At 39.0% G+C, this 23,243-nt stretch overlaps 1 protein-coding gene across 9 annotated transcripts in view; it reads left to right on the top strand.

Moving 5' to 3' along the window:
- Nucleotides 1–23,243, top strand: part of SORCS1 (sortilin related VPS10 domain containing receptor 1) — a 455,635-nt gene that overhangs the window by 164,509 nt on the left and 267,883 nt on the right. For all 9 annotated transcript variants that reach the window (XM_016144037.2, XM_016144032.2, XM_016144035.2 and 6 more), the window contains exon 2: nucleotides 1,037–1,104. In XM_016144037.2, coding sequence (XP_015999523.2) covers nucleotides 1,037–1,104 — 68 coding nt within the window. The remainder of the gene's footprint in view (nucleotides 1–1,036; nucleotides 1,105–23,243) is intronic.

Below are 23,243 nucleotides of genomic sequence, written 5' to 3'. Positions count from 1 at the left end.
CATGAGTTTCAGTGGGAAGGGGTAGATAGCTCTCTATCAACTTAGCTTTTTTTCGGTGAGTGCCACCCGTCCTAACTGGATCACAGACTCCCAGACCTCATCTGTAGTTATGTTCTCCTCTGGCCTCAGGTGAAATCCTGGGTGTCTAATAAATGCTTAATAAGTGTTTTTGAGTTCTGGAAGAATGAACTGAATAGTTGGGGTTCCTCTGAGTGAAGCAGACAATAGCAATAGGTTAAAATCAAACGAGGAGTTGCTGTGACGGTAATGAAGCTGAAGCTTCAGTGTCCCTCAAGTACACAGGTGCCTTTCGAGGACCTGCTCCTGAGTTTGAAATCATAATCATATCTTCTGTTTCTTATAGAGGGCTCCCAAATTCTTTAAGCTTCGGGACCTCCGTAAAACATAGACTTGTGCCTTTTAAAATGCTGTTGCGTAGCTCCTCTAATTTCTCCCATCCAATGGCTTTCTCAGAAATTGGGAGTTTAGAAGAAACTGATAAGGCTGAGTGGCAGAGGAAAAAAAAGGGGAAGGACTAACCATTAAGAACCTCCATGTTAAATTAGGATATTTTGCATTTATTACCTAATTGAACTTCTCACAGCAACTCTTTCTTGAGGTTCAGAGAAGCTAAGTCACCTGCCTGGCATGGCACAGCTTGGAGGGCTGGGTGTACATCTCTGCCCTTCCTCCCTCCCAGCCGTCTGCTCAGTGGTAACGTTGTAGCATGGGTATTTGACAGCTCCATGAGTCTTCCCTCAAGGTGTTAAGCCCACAGGGTAAGCAATGCCTGGGATGGCAGGTAACACTTGCTGTGGGGGTGAAAGGGAGAACTTTGGGGAAGGTATCAGGCTTGTGAGGTTTCATGGAAGGCACTGGCAAACCCTGCCTCAGTCAGAGTAAGTGAAAGCTGTAACAATTCATTCAATTATGTTAAGCACCCATTAAAGGAATCCTAAGCCCTCCCTTGGGCCATTTCAGCTCTATGAGATTGTAATTGTTTGAGACTAACCATGATGTCTTCTTTTGCTTTCAGGTGATTCTCATTTTGACAAAGCTCTATGACTATAACCTGGGGAGCATCACCGAGAGCTCACTTTGGAGGTACGGAGATAAATTGAGCTAATTATTACCGTGTTATTTAAACGTGATGCCCACAACTGCTCTCCCTCACCCCCTCTTCTCCTGGTGAGAAAGTTCCTGGCTCTGTGTGCCCTTCCTTCCTGTTTGCTCTCTGTTTTCCTTACACTGTCGGGGTTTATCTCCAGGCAGAACTGATCTTTATTTCTTTATAAGACTCCTTCTTTTGGTCACAGATCTTTTTGCTAAACTGTTCATTAGGTTGTCCTTATGTGTTTTGGTTCCTGCAGTTCTCACTGATCTGTGAGCTTATTGGAACAAAAGGGAATGGAGGCGGCTTTGTAGAGGGGATCGATACAACTTCTAGATCTGCAGAACCCAGGCATGCTCCCGTGCAACACTCTCTCTCAGCTTCTCTTCCACACTCCTGCAGCTCGCTAGCAGCACACGGTGTGCTCACACACTTATATGTGTGCCTTTTGCTCTAGGATTCACTCTATATTGGCTCACATATATAGAGTCTAATTAATGTTTTTTCAGATGAGTGATACAAATCCTTTAGGGGCAGACTCTTCGAATACCAGCACAAAAGAAAGTCCTTAGAAACTCAGCAGCTATTGCCTCCTTTTTTCTCGGAGACCTTATAACCTGCTTTTTATTTTTCATTTTTAAAAATCTGTTTTATTTCTCTCATTCTTCATTGGCTCTTCTCCACCAGCCTGTGTCATGTCCCCATACCTGAGCCAGTCTCTGAGGCCCAGGAGAGCACTACCCCTGATTGGTCAGGCCTGGATCATGTGATAATCCCCGAGCCTGGGAGAAGATGCTGTTAACCCCAGAGATAATAATCAGTGATCACTAGCTCGATGTTAAGCCCAGTGTCTGTTCTGCTTCATCAGTGCCTTTGTCGTAACAATGGCTAACTGTGTCGAATATCACTTATGATTAGCCTCCCCCCAGCGCGCGCACACACACACACACACACACACACACACACACACACATGTACCTACTATTGGGGATGGTTATACTGGTAACAGAAAAGGAGGGAGTGGTCTTTGAGCAGACAAAAGCCAGTGGGCGTTCACTGCATAAGATCAATGAGGAGTCCATCACCTGTCAGTTCACATGACCAGGAGACACTGGCTACCGGCTTTCAGCTCTAAGGTCTAGGGGGAAAGGCTCTAGTCACCCCATTTGTATAATGTTCTACCCCCGTATCCTCAACATTGACTGAGAAGGGAAGGTTGATTTGCACAGGAGTGATTTGGGTCCAGGGCCTGCCCCTAGAGAGGAATGCAGTTGTCACACAAGAGGAGGATCATGGATTGGATAGATACCCCAAAGGAACCTACCATATTCTGTGAGGGGTTTGTTCATTAAATTTCATTTTTACCCGATGTCTGTTTTCCATTAGTTTTGACAGTAGGTACAGGAATCCCCAAATTAATTGTTCTGTGCTTTAGGAAAACTTTACAAAACTTTGTTGTTAGGCATTTAGGTTATTGAGCTCCTCCTCCAACTTGGAGGTCAGTTTGCATAGTTATGTCATAAGGAAATTTTATAACTGAAATAAAGTGTGGGAAATTTGGTCAGAGCCTCAAAAAGTACAGTCCTTTCATGCCTCAAGGGCCTGACAGCTGCTGTATTATTTAAATTCAGTCTCTTTTCACCAGAATCTCAGTGACTCTGAATAAGCTTAAGCTTCATTGATAGATTCCTCTAATGTATGTACATATATGAGAGTAAAAGCCAGCTTTTATTCTACAGTTCACCTGCCGTATAAAGTATGGTCGGCATATTAGAAAATTAAAAGATATGCAATTGTGTCTCAGTGGGACAGGCTTTTAGCAGCTATAACTCTCAACCTGAGAAGTAGGAAGGACATACTGGAGGGACATGAGGAGAAGTTTTTCCTAGACTGTTGATGATCATGTTCAACATGCTTCTTTTTCTCTGACGGGGAATTGTTACCAAAGCCCCAGTCTAGAAAGGATGTACTTTAATGATTTCAGGAAGAGGATTATTGTAATAAAAATGACATCACATTCCAGTAGTATAAGGTCTCCCTTTTGAGAGAGCTACCTCCAGGGGCTTAAGCTTAGAACAGCATAGCAAAAATGACTTTTTGACCTTAGAATCAATTTCACAGGAGGACATATGTGTATACACACCCACACACACAAACACAGACACAAATATACATACACTCATATGTATATGCATAGATATATATACACATATACACATATATGCACACATATATTTACTTTTCTAACATACCCACAAGAATCATTTGCCATATACATCCTACGTGGCAAGTAATTACTGTGGGTATTCTTTACTATTAGAACTACTTGCTTTAATACGTTGATAGAAGAGCACATGTCTTAGTGAAAATATACCTTAGAAAAAAGGGAAAGAGAAGGAAAAATATTTAAAATACTTCACAAGTGCTTTGGTAGAGCTTATATTTTTGATCAGCTCCTGATGTCCACCTTTTGTCTTTAGAGAGACTCTCTGGGGGTGCTACTATAGAGGAGGGGTGAGACAGGCCTGTGCGAGTCAAGGATGGTGATCAGAAAGCGAGTTCCTCATGGTTCTGAGTCATCTGGTTTGGCCTTGCTTGGAAGAAAGCAGACTGCTACAGCGTTGACTCATTTCTCCTACACCAGCTTGTACTATCTTTTCAGAAAACCTGCCTATATGAAACACTTGGTAGGGACACAGACCAGTTGTTAGAGATTCTCATGTCACCCACAGCACTGAGTGCAGAGCTTAGCATATCGACGATGTTTAATAAGTATCTGTTTTTGAACAGCCCAGTGAGGACTACAATTTTATCTCTACTATACGGTCATCAACATAAAATTCTATTTCTCATTTGTTTATTCAGCATAGATGAATTGATAACTCCTTTAGGCCTTGTATTGCTCTGGTTCAGTGAGGGAAAGGTGGATGAGTACATAGATCAATGGCATATAGACTTTATTTTCCCGGTGTTCATTGTTTAGAGACAACAAAGATCTCTGGACTGTTAAAACTAGAGAGAAATGTACTTGCACATGACCTGCCTTATGTACTTGTACTGGGTAAGGTAGTTAAGCAGCCACCCAGAACTACCAGATCCAAGAATATAAATCTAATGTAAATAGACAAACTATTATACAACCGTGTTATAATAAAGATATAAGTATTTCTTTTTCACTTCGCTCGTGTATATTTTCTCTTCTCAACTAGACTTTGAGACCTTAAACCCAGCACCTTGCTGGTTTAATGATAATGGCAATGGGGCTGGTGATAATGATAATTATGACAACAATAATAAAAACTAACTTTTATTGAATCCTCACTGTGCGTTAGGCATGGTGCTAAGTGCTGGACGTGCATGGTTGCATCCTCTCAATTTGTTTTTACAGTGCGTTCACTGTCACACAATTAGTAAATAATCGCCCCCACACTTGCAAGCATGTTAGTAAATAAACTTTAACCTTTTGCCACTTATTTTATCCTTTAGAGTCTCATCTGCCTTATGTTAGATCTTTCTATACTTAAGAAAGTAAGCAAACAAAATTTTTATCATATATATGTATATGGTTTTCCAAACACTGTGACATTCTGAGCAGCATTCTTGTCCAACAAATAGATAAGATATATGAACTTCTCAGTTGAGCCCTTATTCTTTACAACTTTGACCAGCTGAAGAGTTAATAGGGAGCAAATGGCAAATGCTTAAGGATATTAGAATAGGAGAGAGGCCAAGAGGCAGTTGACCTTGCAGTGATATCTCAGAGCTGTAAACTTCACTGGATCAACAAGCCCTGTATGACAGTGAGTCATGTACTATTTTATCAAATTAATGAGCTTTCACTCCCTGTCAGTCTTGTCATTGATTACACCTTAATCCTGGAGCAAGTTGTTGATTTGGCTTTGTGTTGTGTTGCTGTTCACTTGGGGAGTCAAATTGAGAGGAAAGGGGAATGATCTGACACAGAACAATTAACTACACCTCAGAATCTTCTCCAACTTACAGTGGATTAAGCTTTGAGATTTGGTAGAGCTGGTGGTTTTACCATATTGAAGCAAGATAAGCTTAAGGGCTGAGATAACAACAAAAAAAAAAGTGTCAAAATCTAAATACGGTATCTCTCAGAAGAAATGTATTCATCTTTATTCCCTCTTGTGCTGGGGTAATCAGTACTCTGCTGACAGAAGCTTAGCTGGTGAGAAAGCCCTGGGCAATTCTGGAAGGACTGAAAGCATATTCTCTTAATGGGACACACAACCTTCAGTGCCTGTCACAGAGCTTGCCTGACACAGAGCTGACTTTTCAAATTCAGTGGTATCCTATTTTCAGATCCCCATGAAACACAAACAATCTTCTGAACAGATCTCTAAAATTATGCACTTGTCAAACAGCAATACCTGCTTTTTGGGGACAAAGGAGCATATGGTTAAAGTCAAGAGAATGGATTAGGCTGTCTATTTGATTCTGCCCTGGGAGCCAGCCCTATTTCTGTATTGTAGGAGTCATTTTCTATCTTCTTGGGTGTTATACACAGGGATTATCAAGAGAAGTGTCTCATTGGAGTCTTTGTGGAGAGAATGGCCATAGAGTGCTTCGAGGCAGCGTTTGTGGGGGGTTGGCTGCAGCCAGTGCTCTCTGGAGAGCACCTGGGGTTCAGGCTGACAAAAGCTGACCTGTAACAGTGACTTTCTGCTAGCCTGTGGGTGATTCCTCTTTAGCTGGAAGTCTTTTTTTCCCTTTCTGCTATTCATCCAAGGGAAAAGCTAAGGGTGGCTTGGGACAAATTGTTAGTCCCTGCCTTGAGGATATTTTTCTACAAAACCCAGCTTTCAGTCAACTAGAAAAACAAGGATATAGAACAGGCATACCCACCCTCAAAAAAAGAGAGAGAGAGAGAGAGAATAAAGCTACAGAATGATCATTTTACTGCAAGAGTTCTCTTTGAGTCTGAGGATATTATTCATCCCTGTGCTTGCAAATGTTTAGTGCTTCCCAGTGGCCCCAGGTGAGAGCTACACTCCCCAGTGGGATCAGGAGGTGCTTGAGATATGGTCCTTTGGATTCTGGATTCTTTTGAGCTTTATAATTCCCACTGCCATACTCATATTTGTGTCACACAGGTCTTTTTGTGGTTACCAGACTTATACATTTATTTATTTTATTTAACTGTTTTTTTAAAAAATAATAATAAAAAAAAGTATGACCATTGTAATGAGAGACAAAAATAATGAAGAGACAAAAAACATGTTAATAGTCTATAACATCCCACCAAGATTCAGCTTCCCTGAAGTATGTGATGCTAAGAGTTTTATGTGATTCTGTTCATATTACTATGACTCAGCTTGAAAATGTCAGCAGATATATACTTATGTCAAGACCACATTTTTGTTTAGGGAAAATAGGAGGAACTATTCATAGAATTTTGACAACCTGTTTATTTCTCTTAATGAGTCTTGGGTGTCCATCCAAATAAACACATAAAAAAAATGGGTCTTGTTTATGAGCATCGAATAGTATTAAGTTGTATACTGAATTAAACAACTGCATGCTTTATTAACTTATATAGTACTTCAAGAGTTCCAGGAAGTGTTCTCAGAGTTTTTAATCCTTATAGTAACCCTATAAAATAGACACTACTAGTAGTTCAGGTTTATAGATGAGAGAAATGGGGCTTAGAAAAATTAAGTACTGTGCCCAATGGTCTTGCAGCCAGTAAAATGGCAGTGCTGGCTCTTGAGTCTGTTTTCTTAACACCTATGCTACACTACCTCTTCATCACCTTTTTAATGGCTAATTTCCACAATATTTGCTATTACCTGTGGTGCTTCAAGTATATTTGTAAACAGGTCTTTATATTTTAGTAATTTTCTCTCTGTGAAGTATTCTAGTGTCCTAAAGGTAATATCGATCATAAATGCTTTTATAATGTTGATAGATATCTGAGATTACTTTTCAAGAAAGTTGGAACAATTTACATATCTACAAAGTCAGATTGTACATCTCTCAACGATTTCACTAGCACTGGGTATTTTCAGTACTTAATATTTTGCTAGTCTTTTGAGTGAAATGGCATCTTTATCTCAGTGTATTTTAAAGGGAATTTCTCTATTAAGGATAATGAGTGTCTTTTCATATGTTTATTGGTTCTTGGCACTGTTGACCCCTGATTTCCATCTCCCTTCTCCCCCTAAGCAAAGGTAATTGTTTCTTCCTCAGTAACCCTGTAATGTATTATGTAACTATGTCTTATAATGGTTATCAGATATATATTTATTTGGTTCAATTTAAAAACATCTACTAGCCTTCTATTCTGTGTCAGGCACTGGGCTAAGTAGATGTCGGGAATAAAGATACATGTAGGAAATTGTTCTCTCCTTACAAATATTCCAAATCTAGTGCAGGGCAGACACTCAGTGGATGACTATAGAAGCATGACAAATGCAGTGTAAATGCCAGGCATAAGTTATTGTTGATGTTCATCTATTTTCATACTAGCCTGGAAACTCAAAGACTGTGACCATGCCTTGGTTATTTTTATTTCTTTGGCACCTAAAATAGAACTTTGCCCACATTATGTATTATTAAATGTCTTTTGCTTAGAAACTGTATATTAAGAAATGGTTTAGCATCTCTGAAAGTCAAGTCTGTTTCTTATACTAGTTTATATTCTAAATTTTTAACCTCATGCCTTCATGATATTGTTTCGAATAATATGCTACATGATCTTGTGAAATGCCCCCACAGTGCACTCAAAGATTAAGAACCCAGCCAGTGCTAAGTATGAAAAGCCCAGATTCAAGTCAGGAAATCCGGTTATGTCCGTAAAACACTATGCAAGCATCTTATCCTCCTTGATTTTGACAAAATGATCCATGTGGTGGGTTTCACATGGATATGGCTGTATTATGACCAGATACTGCAGGCCTTCCTGAGATCTCTATGAGACTCTGGCCTCAGAATGCACATCTGCACTCCTCACTTGCTTCAGTGATTGGCTCTCTGCTGAGCTCTTCACTTCTCCTTGTAGCAAGTAATGGATGAGATACACACAAAAGCAATCATCGCCCTGATGTCCTAGTAACTTTATCAATATGAGCCCTGGAAACAAATGCAGAGAATTTTAGTGGAGAAAGCAGAGTAACTGGCATTCTAATATCATACCTGGTTATAGATTCAGGAAGTATTTAGAATGTTAATTCCCATTTCATTCCATTGCCTTTGAATACCACATGGTGAAACTTACATCTGTGGAGTCCCTCAAGATATAGGTCTCCATCACCCAATTTCCTGATAGGATCCAAATGTTTTCATATCTTTATCAACACTCAGATGGCTTTTCTACTCACTTGGTGCTTTGGTTTGTCCTTTGGTGTCAAAACTTGAGCTTATTAATAAGTAATCAAACAGTGAGCATTAAATGCTCTTTGAATATGGAACTTTGAGTATGGGCACTGAAAAGGTCAAAAGATACCCAAAGCACAATTTAATTCTTATCTTCTAGCAACAACATACAGTCTCATTACTCAGTCAACATGACTAGCACCTCCTCATTTTTCGGGTCTCAGCCTGAATGCCACCTTATTTTCAAAAAGCTATTTATTTCCACCTTGTTAAAAAAAAGTCTCTCATTTCTTTCCACCATCTCTTTGTTTATGTCCTTCACAGCACGTGTCATAATCAATAATAATTTTATTTATTACTTGTCTATTGACTGATATCTCTACTAGAATACATGAGCTCCCTTGAAGGCAAAGATTTTTGTCTAGCTTACTTTCCATTGTATCTTAAATGCCCAAGAAACTGCCTGGCACATAGACAGTCAAGTGAGACTTGTTAAATTATTTAAATGTATAAATACATACCTGGAATCATGCTAAATGGTGTGGCTCCAAATATGAATAAGATCTAATTATTACCCTTAAGGAATTCAAAGTCTTGTTGGGTAGACAGATAAATAAATGAGAGGTTATATTAGTGTGCCAAGTGTCATAATAGAGGTACCATGATATCTTGTGGGTTGAGAAAGGGAAAGCTTTCTTGATGAAAGGATACCTGATCTGAATCTTGAAGAATAAATAAGAATCACATTGGTAAAGAAGGCTAATTGTTTATTTATTGAGCTTGTAGTATATCCTAGGCACCTTTAGGTGTTGATAACGTAGCAGAATATGGAAATTGCACACATTACAGAACAATCTATGTATGGATGAGTATTGGGAGATGATTTTAGTAGAATAGAAATGGGCCTGTTCAGAGTTTTCTGTGCTAAGTATCCCAGAGGATGTGATACATCGTTGAAAGTTTTGATGCAAGGGAAAGACTTGATTAAATATGAATCTTAGGGGAAACATATTCTTGGTGACATGTTGAGGATTCACTTTGAAAAGAGCAAAACTGGCGACAATAAAAACAATAATAAGTGAGGTAATAAGTAAGACACAGAAAGGGGCTGATTTTTTTTTACGGCATAGAGGAATGGAGTATGGGATATGGGAGTGGTGGTGATTCTAACAGATCTTAGAAAGTAGAATGAATAGCATTAGTTGGATGAGTGAGATGGTGAGAGGAAGAGATATCTACAGTGACTCTCCTGTTTTTGTCTTGGACAGTCAGTGGATGGAGAGATTATTTATTGCACATACCTGCTCTTATTGATGTCTACTACCTATGAATAGTGAATGAGAAAAGGGCACAGAGAGACAACTCCTTGATGAAAGAAGCTGTGAAGGGAAATAAAGGAAGAAATACAACTTTGTGTAAAGGAGGTCATAGGCTAAAGAAACATCCTTCTTTCTTTAAGTGAGGACAACTCTGCCCATATTTTATGTGGGGGGAAATCACTTGTAAAAGATGAACATGTAGGAAAACTTAGGAGGAAATAAAATTGGTAGAGAATTGAGCAGCAGAGAAGATATGGTTTTGGGGCATAGATGGGGGATTATCCAGCCATGGTAGATCACGGTGGGGTGAGGAGTGAGCAGAGGGGAAGCATCCTTTTCACCAAGCAGGGAAACCAGAGTCGGGCATATACAGAGCAGCTTTTCTGAGAGACCCGGAGCTGAGGGAGCCTCCGTCATTTAGGTGTATGGTGAATGGCAAGTGGACTTGAGAAGAGGCTTGGCAACTTGGAAGGGCTGCTGAGGAGACCTGAAGAGGCCCTGACTGCTCAGGGACATGCAGACATGCAGGTGCCGTGTTGACAAGGCATAGATCCAGGCGGGGAGTAGGGTCTGGGGTTAGCATCGTTGTGCTTTGCTCCAGGGAGCCTTGAGTGATATTCAAGAAAGTAGTTGGTTATGCAGTTCTGAGGAGGCATTGAGGAAACACAGAGGTGAAGGGATTGAGGGGTTGGAGTGATAGATGAGGGGGTCCGTGCTAAATGGTGAGAGGAAAGTGAAGCTGAAGGTTAGGGGAGGACAAACAGCAGGACCCCCAATTCAAGCATGTTTGAAAGCCTGAAGAACACTTAAGAAATAATATCCAGAGAAGTGTGACTATTTATAACATCAAACTCAGACCATATCTAATCCCCAGGGGACTCTGTGAAAGGGAACTGGTCAGAACAGGTGGAGTTAATCAGAAAAGCCTTTTATTAAAGCTACTGCTAAGAAATCTACTGAGCTCTGTAGGAAAAGGAGCTACTATTTGTTTGGATCTGCTTGTCAGGTGCTCCATATTCCAGAGTTACTTGTGAGTGACAACTCACCTCTGCATCTTTGGAGAACAGTAAGCAGCCTTCTCTGTTCTGGTTATGGTAGGTTTTCTCTAGGCACCTCCTAACTCTAACCACATCTGGTAGTGACTGTGGGACCTTTGTTAAGTAAGAGAGAGAGGCCAGCCCAGATAGCACATTGAAGTGATATTGATTGCCTTTCTGATTACTCTTTTTACATTTTCTTTTTTTCTCCCTACAATCTGCTCTGAACCCTGTGCCAAAATTTGCAACGTGTGTATTTAAAAGTCAAGTTTTTGGAGTTCAATTTCCTGGACTTTCGGTTGACCTTGCTTTGGGTTCTCGTATCTCTCTTCTATTAGAGATTCATATTCCTTGCCTTAGATCACCTCACTTACTAGAATTCTCAATAAGGAAGATCATTATCTGTTTCCCATGATGGTGAATTGTTTGTAGGTTGAGTCAATTAACATGTGTTCTTGGACGGCTACTCTGTAAACAGGTCGTTACTCAGAGTTGGGCGTTGGACAGATGGGCAGGAATCTAGACTCTGTTCACTAACTCTGAGATGCTGGGGTGGTTCCTTAATCTCTCCGCTTCATTTCCTCATCAGTAAAAGGCTATAATACTTATTTATCTCATGGCATTATGGGAATACCTTGGGTCTTGTACTGCTCTAGTCTTTGCTTAAAATGTCATCTCCCTTTTCTTCTATTTGGTTGATAAATAACAATGATAATCATTTATTCTGATGATGTTACAATGTGCCAGGCACTGCTCTAAGTTCTTTATACATATCAACTACATTAATCCTCATTATACCTGTGCTATAGATGTGGGCATTTGTGCACAGGATTATATGAATGCTAAGCAGTAGAGATCTGAATCTAAGCAGTCTGGGTCCACAGCCCAGATCACACCATGTCTTGTGTGATCTCTGTTTGACCATGCCTTTCCACACAGAATGAATTACTGCTTGTGTGCTAACGCTGACATATTTACATTTTTAAATGTATCACTTTGAATTATAACCACTTTTGTATATTTATTCCCCTTACCGAGACTATCTTGAAGATTCCCTGTTATCTTATTCATGTTTGTATCCCCAGTACCAAGTACAGTTCTTGGCCCATAGTAGGTGTTCTGTGAAAAGGAACACCAGGACAAATATATCGGGGAAAGGAGATTTAAAAGAACATTACCTGTGTCAGCTGTGTATTTAATTAATTGATGTGAAGCTTGTCCCATGTTATATAGCACAGATAATCAAAGGTTAACAGAAGGTAGTTTACGCAAATGTCAGGTCTTACTCTCAATTATTGTCATTGCACATGAAGGAGATGACAAATATTGATTCGTTTTCAGTATGTAAATTGACACTGTTACACTGCATATCTATGTCGATGCTTCCGTGAGTGCTGGAATCTGGTATGATGGTAAAGTGGAGCTGAGTTTATTCCTATTAGTGTCTCTTGGTTTCTTTTCTGTCTATTAGCATTGGCAGGTTATTTAAAAACAAATGCAATATGGGGCCCATTTGCATTAATCCTGAGCTTTGCACATTGTGCTGTCACCAAAGAATTAACTTCGGGTAGGGGGACATGTGGGACACCATTATGGATCGGGCTCAGCTGTGAGCAATGGCTGAGGGAGCTATGCATGTCAACGAAGCTGGCACCTCGGGGTGGGGACTCTTTACCCTTTGTATCACAGGATAGACAAGAAGAATGAAAGCAGCATTACCAGAGAATTGTAGAAAACCCCTTTTTCTTATTTCAGGTGAAGTTTCCGAAATACTGTTCATCCATAAATCAAGCCGGGGCACGTTGAGCTCTGTTCTCCGCTTTCCAAAGGGAAATGGTGTGCTGAAGAGTTATTCCCCAGCACGGCTTTATTTCTTTCTCCTGCTGGGATGTATTAGCAAGGTCATCACCTTTGGTTTATTGGCTTCAAACAATCTGTGATTGCAGAGGATTATGACTTCTTAGCCCGCAGAAGCAGGGGATGCAATCAATTCATGAAAAGCACAGAACTTTTTTTTTTCCTTTTAAAAAATGTATATTTATTTCTCCTAGCATTTCTGGGGACTGAGACTTAAAAGAGCGTTTGAAAAGAATTTATCTTTGAATGTCCTGCTTCATCGCTTCTTTCAAATAAGAACATTGACTCTGACCAATGCAAACTTCGCTTTAACATTTCAAGTTGAAAATAAATGACTTCACAAAACTTGTTCTTCCCCAAACCTAACTGTAAACCAAATTAACTGGTAAATTTATACTTATTACAGTATGCCATATACGTACCACTTAAAATAATTTGTGACTTGGATGAACCGGGCCTAAGGGTTGGTAAATAAATGATACTCTTTGGTGGGGGCAAGGAGATTTTTTTTTTTTTGTCTAAAAACCCTTAGAACCTGATTAGTATTTATGGTGATAATAGTTTTCTCACTAGTATTGCCATAACTTTCCAGCTTTTTGGGCCCCCTTTTTCAACTTATTATTGTCTTTCTCCCTTTGGGAATCTATCACTACTAACTTTGAAGGAGTGTGGAATTTTAAACTGCCCTCTTCCTTCTATATCGTATAGGACTAACCTGTCTCTTAAAAATTTAAACAAATGTGATAACATGGAGATTATCCTTTTACAAAGCTTCCAGCGTGTCCCAGCCTACAATAGCTTTGACAATCAGAGTCTTGCAGACACCAAGTACTTCTAGTTAGTGCTCTAACTCTTGATAGAACTCTCAGATTTCCCCTTCTTGGCAGATCTACAGAAGTCAGAGGCTGAGGCTCTAATGCTAAGTTGACATATGAATCTGTGGACTCTGCTGATACCTGCCACTTTTTTTTTTTTTTTTAATTTGGATCAGCTTGGAGTCTCTACAAAACTATAAGACTCTTGGTCAAAAGGACCCTGCTAACTTATTCATTGGGCAGTCTAAGCACATGATACAATTGTTCCTTCAATCCCCGGGAAGCATGTGGGATGAGGGAGGTGGGCAATGAAGTCAGGTAGCATCTGTACTTCATCAGCTGAGAATGGCCGCTTCCATGGCAGCCCTGAATAGCTTAGTTTCACCAGCCAGTGTGGCAGCCTGAGCTGCATCAATTTGCCTCCTTTGCTCTTGGGTACGAATTCATTCATGTTACTCATCTGCTCCAGATATAACTTTGCAGGATATATTCAGACTGAAAATGAGGGCCATTTTTCTTATTTCAAAGACCCATTGTCATAGGCAAAGGTCAAGGTGCAGATACCAATCTAGTTTATAATGACAAACCTCAAGCTGATGGGTGTGTAGTCTGGTAAATCCTGAAATAGATCTCGTAGAAAGGCAGAGAGCAGATCGAGAGTGTGGATTTTGATTTCTCTTCTCTCCACTTTCTAGGCCTGTTTTCCTCATTGAGTTGACACTTTCTACTATCAAGTAGTTCCTATACCCACTCAAAATAATACTGCCCTTCATTTCCTTATGGATTCTTTATGAAGAAAATATTGTTGAGATGGTTATTCAGTCTATTCAAGGCTTAGTTACTGTTACTCTCTCTGGTCCTCATTTTTCTTACGTGGTAAATTGGGCTGATGATACCTCAGCATTCCAGATTCAAGGAAACATACCTATGCTAATTTACAATTAGATTGAATTTCTATTATATTTAACCAAGGGTAGAAATCGATCAAAAACAGGATAGTCCCAAAGAACTGCTAGTGATTTTATCTATGTAGGGTAGTGCCCTGGCTGCCATAGCTGAGAAGTCTATTGTTTTGATTTTTCACAATGCTGTTAGAGATGAGGCTTGCATTATATTCAAGAATAGTCTCTGTACTTGATGCAAATGGAATGAAGATGTCATTTTCCTCTGGGGCTTATGTGAAACTTATCATCATCAAGACCACATCTGATCCGTGCAGGAAATCAGAGTTCTATAAATCCCTGAACGATAGATTCTTTCCCAGTTTCCCAGTATCCATGAAAACCTATTCCCCCTCAAGTACATCTCATATAAGTTTATTGTGAGGAAAAATATATTTGAAGCTCCGGATACCTAGTAAGTTCTCGTTAAATGTAACTTCCCTTTCTTCAAAGCATTTCCCATACATTCTTCTTTTCCTGATGCCTGAAGATGGTGTTAACCCACTGAAAGACATACTGGAGTTTAAGACAAAGCCTGCTCTTAGGTTGGCTAACAAAATCTAAGCTCCTGTCTTAGACTTAAGTGTCTCCTCAGTATATTTTATTTCAGTTTTGCACTGTTTGCTGGTCACAGGACCTGGGGAAGGGAGTTTGTAAGCATCAAGTTGTTTTACCTAAGAAAATCATGCAACCAGTGATCACAAGACACCACTCAGGACCCAAGTGGAAATAGGAAGGAAATCGCTTAGTGAAGTTATTACATCACAACTGATGGCTTGTGGGCAAATTGAAAGTTAGAAAAGAGGGGAATTGAGATTTTCATCGATGATTCACTATTCGAGAATAGTTAGCTTCCTGCACTGTCCTGTAAAGATAGATCACTTTTAGAGATTTTCAGGAGGTAGTGAGGAATTGTTAACATTCAAATGTGTCCACACCAAATGGCAATATTCAAAAGAACTGAGCTTATTGGCTGCCATTTCTTAAATTTAATTCTTAAGTTTCAAAATAATCTCTAGAAATGTTAGAAATTCTAAATGAAAATAGAATTTGCTTCACCAACTTGAATTTTCCCCAGACTTTTGCAAATATAGTTAAAATATTAAATTCATTCAAGAGATCACTACTTTGGTAAGTCCTGTGAAAAGTGAATAGTATGTCCCGTGGATGTTTGAGAGCTGGTGTGAGTATATTCTGTGTTCCAATTTTAGCACCGCCACTAATTGTGTGATCTTAGGCTGTTTTATTTCAAAGAGTCTTGGGCTCCTCATTCATAAGAAGAAAAGTGTATACCAGATGGACTCTGATTTTCAACTTAGCTTTAACATTCCATATTTCTAAGAATATTGCCTCATATAGTTTCCTTGCTTGAAGTAGATGCCGTTATACATTTTGGAATGCTAATGAGAATACATTAGTACCCCTATTCTTTCTAGGATTTTTTTTTCTTTAAGTATCCATCATAACTCAATAGCTGATTTAATGTAGACAGAGGCAGGTAACTCACTATAGTTTTGAAGGTAGGAAGATGGGTTTTCATGTCACTAAATTAGGGAACTAATATTCCAAGTTAAAATAAAAGAAACTAGAGGATTACCTTGACTCACTTACCTCTGTCATTGAACCTTGATTTCTACCTCATATATTAGGGATAATAATAATCCATCAATCAGTTTACTGTAAAGAGTAAATCAAAATTTTTGAGAACTTGTCTGGTACATTTTCAGTTATAAGAGATAGACACATAACTGAAACTTAGGTCTTCTGATTGTAAAGGAAAAGAGAGAAAAGAGCTATCATTTACTGAAAAGACTCTATGTGCCTCAGTTTCCTCATTTGTTAAATGGTATTCCAATTTTTTCTCTTTGAAGTTTGCTAAAATTTCTGGTAAGCAGATATAATGATGGTCCGCATACTCTGCAAATTGGAAAGCGCTCTGTGGATATTAGTTATCTTTAGCTGGGAGTCGAAGCAGAGAACGCTTAACCTTTGTGCTTTCCTCCAGCATGGCATGGGACACCCTAAATGCAACTGTCCAAGTATCATTGTAGCTCACTCTATATGGAACTCCTGGAGAGTGTTTAGTTTGCGACATTTTTTTTTTCATTATCTGGAAGTGCTGTAACAGAGAATAGTGCCTGCCACATAGTGAGTACTCAATAAGTATCTCTTTAATGAATCAGTGAATTAATAAATCACTGATTTTGTTTTTATTATATTGATCATATGCTTGGCAATATGCTAAGCATATTTCATATTCAGTGGCTCTTAATTCTGAGCACACTGGAATCTCCTGGGGAGCTTTTAAAAATATTACATGTATGGCCCCACAGAAAAGTAATGGAATCAGAGTCTCTGGGACCGAGCCTGGGATGTAGGTAGTTTAAAAGCTACCCAAGTAATTTTAATGTCTGAGAGACACATAGAATCAATGAACTCACGATTCATTGTTTTCCTGGAGTTTGCTTGACTGGGCTGCTTGCTCATGTTACCAATTAACTTAGTTCTGGGCATCCAACTTTAAGTGGACATGTTCTCCCATCTCGCCATTTGTCATGGCTAAAATATTCTAACAAGGATGAAAATGCATCACCCATATTAAGAGTGTTATCTCTTCTGCATCTAGTCCTGAAACATAGTCGTGATGTTCATGTAAACCATAAACTTAGATCCTTTTGTAATGTGAAAGAAAACATATAAATCGGGATGGAGAAAATTAATGTTGACAAAGATCACTGATATGTTGCAAATTGCTGAGGCCCGAGTCTCAGACTGGTTTCAGAATTACGACTATTGGCAATCAGTCTATAACATTATGAAACGAGGAGGCAGTACCTGGCAGGTGGTTAGAATTGGAGGCTAATTACTATTTAAGTGTTTGTTTTGCAACTGTTGGCACAAACCAGCCAATGGGGTGGGGGAAGGGGGAGGGTGGTCTCACCTTGAAGGTACTTCTGACTCCACAGAGGGCAGAGCAGCCTGGCTCATTTTGCTTGTTGGTTAGGTATGTCCTTAGAGCAAAAGCTTGTCTGAATTTGTTGGAATTATGTCGCTTTATTTTTGATGATTAACATTTTCATTTTTCTTTAGTTTCTGAGTCCCACTATCGGGTGATTTTGTCCAAGAAGCAAACATAAGTCATGCTGTAGACAGACATGCATACATGTGGTGCAGACTTAGGGGGAAAGATTACAGTCACTCCGAGTCAACAATATATACCACAGTTAAATCACAGCTCAAGATTTCAGTAATAACATAGGATGACAGGAATGCTGTGAGGTGCTTCGAGGAAGGGTGGTTAGATGCCAAATGAATGGTATCTGGGGAGCTATCAGCAACCATACATGAAGTTATTTCTACTCAAGGCAGTGATTGCTACTCTGTTTTCAAAAACCTTAGGTTATCTGCAGGTATTTCAAAAAATGTCATATGATTCTCAAAAATAATAATATCCTTGTAGAGTATGTTAATGCCATAGTATGCTTTTAGCAGTGAGCGTGGAGGTAGGTGAAAATTCACACGGAGTCACTGCTCTGGAAATGAGGAATCAAATGAACAACGGATCTGCTTGGTGCATCATTTCCCCGTGAGGACACCCCCAGCGTGTAACTGTCGATGTTCCCAAGTCCTGTGCTTTCTTGAGCCTCGTGGAACCACGTGTGTTTGTGACTATTCCTGCTGTTCTGGATTTTCCCCCAGACATTTTTTTCTGTTTCATTAGCACATGCTACCTAGGTTCATGGAGCATTTGTCTCCTACCACCCTTTTGTTTCCCTTTTTGCGCTCACCTTTGATTCTAGAAATGTTTTAAAAATAATGGATGGTAGTTAATAAACAGCATGGCAGGCAGGAAGGAATGAACAGCGGTGTGCTCATTTGATAGACTATGCTGTCTGAAGATAATTTACCAGGGCAGAGTGCTGACACACACAGCCCCACAATAAGGACTTATCCCTGATCTTAAACCAAAATCATTCTTGAAAGTTTCCATTATTCATAAGGCATAAGCCATGAAAACTGCAGGAGGCTGTTCCGTGATGATGCCTCTGAGCTTGTGGGTCTCCGGTTCAGGAGTTAGAAACACGCAAACATCTGTATTTGTGCACTTGGGGAGATCGCCAACTTTCAGAGAAAGAACTTTACACTGCAGTCCAGCACGGTGAAACAGAGTTTTCTGCCCTTATTACCAGGTAATTTTTCTCCCCCATTCCATGACCTCCCCAATGAGTTCTGAGACCCTGCTCTTGCAGCTGCTTTTAGCTTCATCATGTTGAATATATTTCATTACTTTTCTGTCTCGCCTCTACTGTAAACCCTTTGATGATAGGACAACGTTTCTTTGTATGTCCCTCGCCTACTTGAGTGCCTGGCACATTAAGTAGGCTCATTAAATTTAATTAAATGAGTGACTGACTGACCAAATGAATAAAGATCCAAAAAGATATTTCTGGGATTCTCTAGGTTGGATCTAAGTGAAACTTCCTCTCAAATGTTATTGAATCCTCAGGGTCTGTCAGAAAAGGAAGAGAAGGACAGAGATGTCCAAGTCTTTTCAAAATTAGGAAAAAAAATCAGTGTTTATTTTCTCAGGATTCTACCCCATAACATGTGGCTTTTTTCAGAATCACATACCTGCGTGTGATAATTTGTGGGGATCAAAAGGCTACAGTATTTGTATTAATACAAATCATAGATGGTTTTACAACAGTTTGACTCTAGGAAATTCTGATCGCAAAGCTCCATTGACATCTGCTAAGATTATTCTGTCTTCGGAAGGCAGTTTCCTCATAATCCGTCCTTGGTTACTAAACCTTTTTCAGCAGATGTGATTTGTGGAGGAGGTTGTTGGAAGCATTAAGCTTCTAGACTTCTTGGACTTTTGATAGATGTTTCACTTAGGAGCCTTACCTAACAGTACGATGAAAACAAAACACAACACACAAAAGAGTCCTGACTCCTAAAGACTCTTATGTCTTCCCAGATCCTATTAAGAAAAAACGAAAGAATGTGAAACAGGATGTGTACCTATGTGAGCATCACAACATAACTAAAACTCTCCTATACTGGTGCCCTGCATGTGAGCTGGCCGTGTTCTTGAATACAAACACAGTAATTTATAGTGAGATGCACTAATGCGCACATACATGCATAAGGCTACACGTACCAGCTTCGGTGTATTCCCAGTGGCAAAATGAGTGTTCTGCAAATAATTTGTATTCAGGTATATAGCACCTCTGCTACTTACTTTGCAGAGTAAGCTGATGACTGTTTACTCCAAGCATAATGACTCAGTTAGGAGTGACCTTTCCTGGTGATTTCTAACCAATCAGTCTTACTCTTTTAATTAATTTATTTTCTTAAGGAAAAGGAATCTTCTCATTTCTTCTCTCAGTGATCACTCATCTTACACTGTACTCAAAATTATTTGTCCAGGGATTTTAATGTTCATACATCATTTATTTTTATCTTTCTAGTTGGGATCTCAGTAACTGAGTATTCTGATTTATACCGTGTGTGTGTGTGTGTGTGTGTGTGTGTGCGTGCGCGCGCGCACGCGCACGCGCACGCATGATACATATGCCCTCACTAGTGTGTGTGGTCATGTCTTTGCTGACTTCTCTAAAATTCAGCCAAGAACAGCAACTTAAGCGACAAAGTATGATTTTCCATACACTCAGGATATTGAAACAATGGAGGGAAAATGAACCAGAAAGCTTGTAATACAGCCTTTCTTGGCTGATCTGCTTTTTTAGAAGTTGGTTTGGGCAATGATGTGTCTCGGGGTAGCTTCGTTATTGAGAGAGGGAAAGAAGGAGAAAGTGCCATATCTATCTATCTATCTATCTATCTATCTATCTATCTATCTATCTTTCTATCTATCTATCTATCATCTATCTATATCTATATCATCTATATCTATATTCTATATCATCTATATCTGTATCATTTATATCTATATCTATAATCTATATCTATATATGACTATATATTTTACTAGGGATGGAAAGTAAACAGAAGCCTAGTCTCTATAGACCTCAGTTTTTAATGGATCAATTCATATCTTTTTCTATTTGAATATCCCAGGGCTTTTCGTCCTCTCTTTTTATTATTTGAATTTTTCTATTAACTGCTACAGGGAGTCTTACTTATAACGTATAGTGGAAAGCAGATGGAAAAAAAAAGCTGAGCAATAAGGAAGATTTTAGAAATCTTTTCTTCTGGAAAAATTTGTTCTTCTCTGGTCTTCAGTCTCATCCCCTTTCTAAGTTTCTCCTGTAAGGCTAAGCCACCCTGGAACATGAAGCAGTTTTTAACCACTGAAGCACATTCATGGAGAAAGAGATATTGACTTCTCACCTGTGAGCATCCGTACCTTTTTCATGGATGTTTTCCTGTGTCTCATCATTGGTATGCATACTTAAATAGTATTATTTAATTGTATATAACCACAAGTAAAAAAAGGTTCTATTTTCCTATAAAATTACATACACACACAAACACATATTGTAGAAAAACATTTGATAAATATAGTTTATTTGCTAAGAAAAAAGCCAAAAGTGAGAAAAAGGTGACATGAGAGGTGAGTGAAAACTGTCAACTTGCTTCCCCTGTGTGGAGAAACCTCCCTTTTCTGTACTCCTATTTGCCTCCTCCCAGGGGAACGGAATACTGGCCACAGTCCCTGGAGATGCCAGGTTATCTGCTGAGATGGGCTCCTGTTTCTGTGGGCCCAGCGTCTGGCCCGGACTATACACCTAGCTTATTTTTCTTTCATGTTCTATGCCTACTGACTGGATACATAAACTCATGTTATGACTGACGTAGGCATTAGTCATTGTCTCTTGGTTATACATATATATGTCTCCTTTAGATATTTTTTGGGAAGTGTGGTTATGGTTTAAGACCTTTGATCTGATATTATCTTAATACTACTAAAATCATTTAAGAATTCTCATATTTAGAGTTAACTATTAGATTCATGCTTATTTATGCTTCTGGATGAGATTTTACAGTCTACTTTTGTATCATTTTTTTCCTTAATATTTTATTATAATAATTTTAACCATATGAGATTGTCCATTTTTGAACTGCAAAATGGTATAGTCTAATAATAATAGTGACTGCTCAATCAGAGGTGACTGTCATTTGCTCAGCACTTCACCCAGATCATCTCCTTTAATTCTTACACCAAACTGCTCAGGTAATTACTTATTTTAATCCCCAGTTTTCAGATGAGACACTTGGAGCTCAGAAGGTAAGGTGACTACTTCTATGTTAAGTGGCTGGTAAGGAGGAAGCTGGTAGTAAACTCAATTCTCTTTCATTTTAGAGTTTTTTTTAAGGCATATAAAATTATTTTTAAAACATATTTTTAATGGCCGCCTCTTAGCTCACTGTATGGATCTACTCTAGTGTTTTTGCCTTTAAAATATTAAATCTCCTGATTAACATTTACATTGATTTTATTTTTTCATGGCTATGAAGAATACATATACACATAACTGGATGCTCTAGTTGAGATTAAATGTATTTACTGTCTTTAGATTTCCATAGATGGATAATAGCTAATATGAGCCTTGAGATTTACCAACAAGGAAGTTACCTTTTTTAAAAAATAATGTCGCTTTCACTTGCAAAGTGTTTTATTTAAAAATCTCCTTAATGGCAGAGCCCTGGTAGTGTGTTTACATAAAATATTAGGTTTGTGCACAAGTGTCCAGGAAGATAACTATAGAGAACCTAATATACCTGTAACAACAGCTCTTTTCCATCATCAAGAAAACCTTAACAAAAGCACTGACTTCACTTCTCCATGGAGCCTACTGTCCCTTAGGCTCTATTATTATCCCCACAGATATAAGGCTGTGGTTTTCTATTGTGTTGTTTTGCTGGGAAGGAACAATTTTATCATTAAAAAACACAGAAATTGACTTGAAGCAATTATACGTGAAATGCTGCATGAACAAATTTCAGGTTATCTAGACATAAAAGAAAAACTAATTGTCTGGCCTGAAACATTCTTAATTCTTTCAAGCAGTTGTCAAAGGGAGGGGACACTGAGGGAGGAAATTGCTCTTCAGGGTTGGAGAAACTCATTCTCTTGTCCTGAGGTCTCAACAGGTTACGTGTCAATAAGCAAGCTCGAGGCCATCAAGAGAGGCCACCTATTACTATCTGTATTTCAAGCCAATTTCATGCTAAGCGGGGAGCCCTGTGATTTGGGTGTTAAGTTTCTTCAGTAAGGACAGCCAGTTAAGTGTGGTGGTGTTCCCATCCAGGAGTCCAAAAGCTGAGAGTGAGTGTTCTGTCTCTCTGCCTCCTGGAAAACCATTCATGCGGAGGGGCAGCCTGAGTCCTGGCCGGCGGCACCGAGCCCTGGGGAAAATCTGAATCTCCTCTGGCTGCAGACGATGACAGGGTAGGCAAGGGGCCTTTGTGTTACACAATAGAAAACAATATAGAAGACAATTATTTATATAGAATTGTGAGGCCCTGCCTGTTCAAAATTAGCAATACTGCCAGAGTTTTGATATTTTAATTGGCAAGGACTTGATGATTACCAAAGGGTTTTTTTTTTTTTTTAGTGCATATATACTATAGAATCAAAGAGTAAAGATGTAATTTTAAAAATAATTTTTGAAGTAGATATGTCTTAGAAAGTATATGTGTATTTCTTCAGTATAAATTTATCTCGTGAATGAGCAAAAGAATTATCGTTTTCCGTATATCATAATATCTGACATTTGTTGAAGGCAGACCAAAGATTTATAAAGCCCTAGATAGTTACGAAAGTTACACAAGGAATACATCTTACTTGTCTGTTC

Source organism: Rousettus aegyptiacus, unplaced genomic scaffold (assembly GCF_014176215.1).
Source record: "Rousettus aegyptiacus isolate mRouAeg1 unplaced genomic scaffold, mRouAeg1.p scaffold_m13_p_6, whole genome shotgun sequence".
In the NCBI taxonomy this organism is placed as follows: Eukaryota; Metazoa; Chordata; class Mammalia; order Chiroptera; family Pteropodidae; genus Rousettus; species Rousettus aegyptiacus.
Note: the sequence above shows the minus strand (reverse complement) of the source record. Positions and strands in the feature narration are given on the sequence as shown.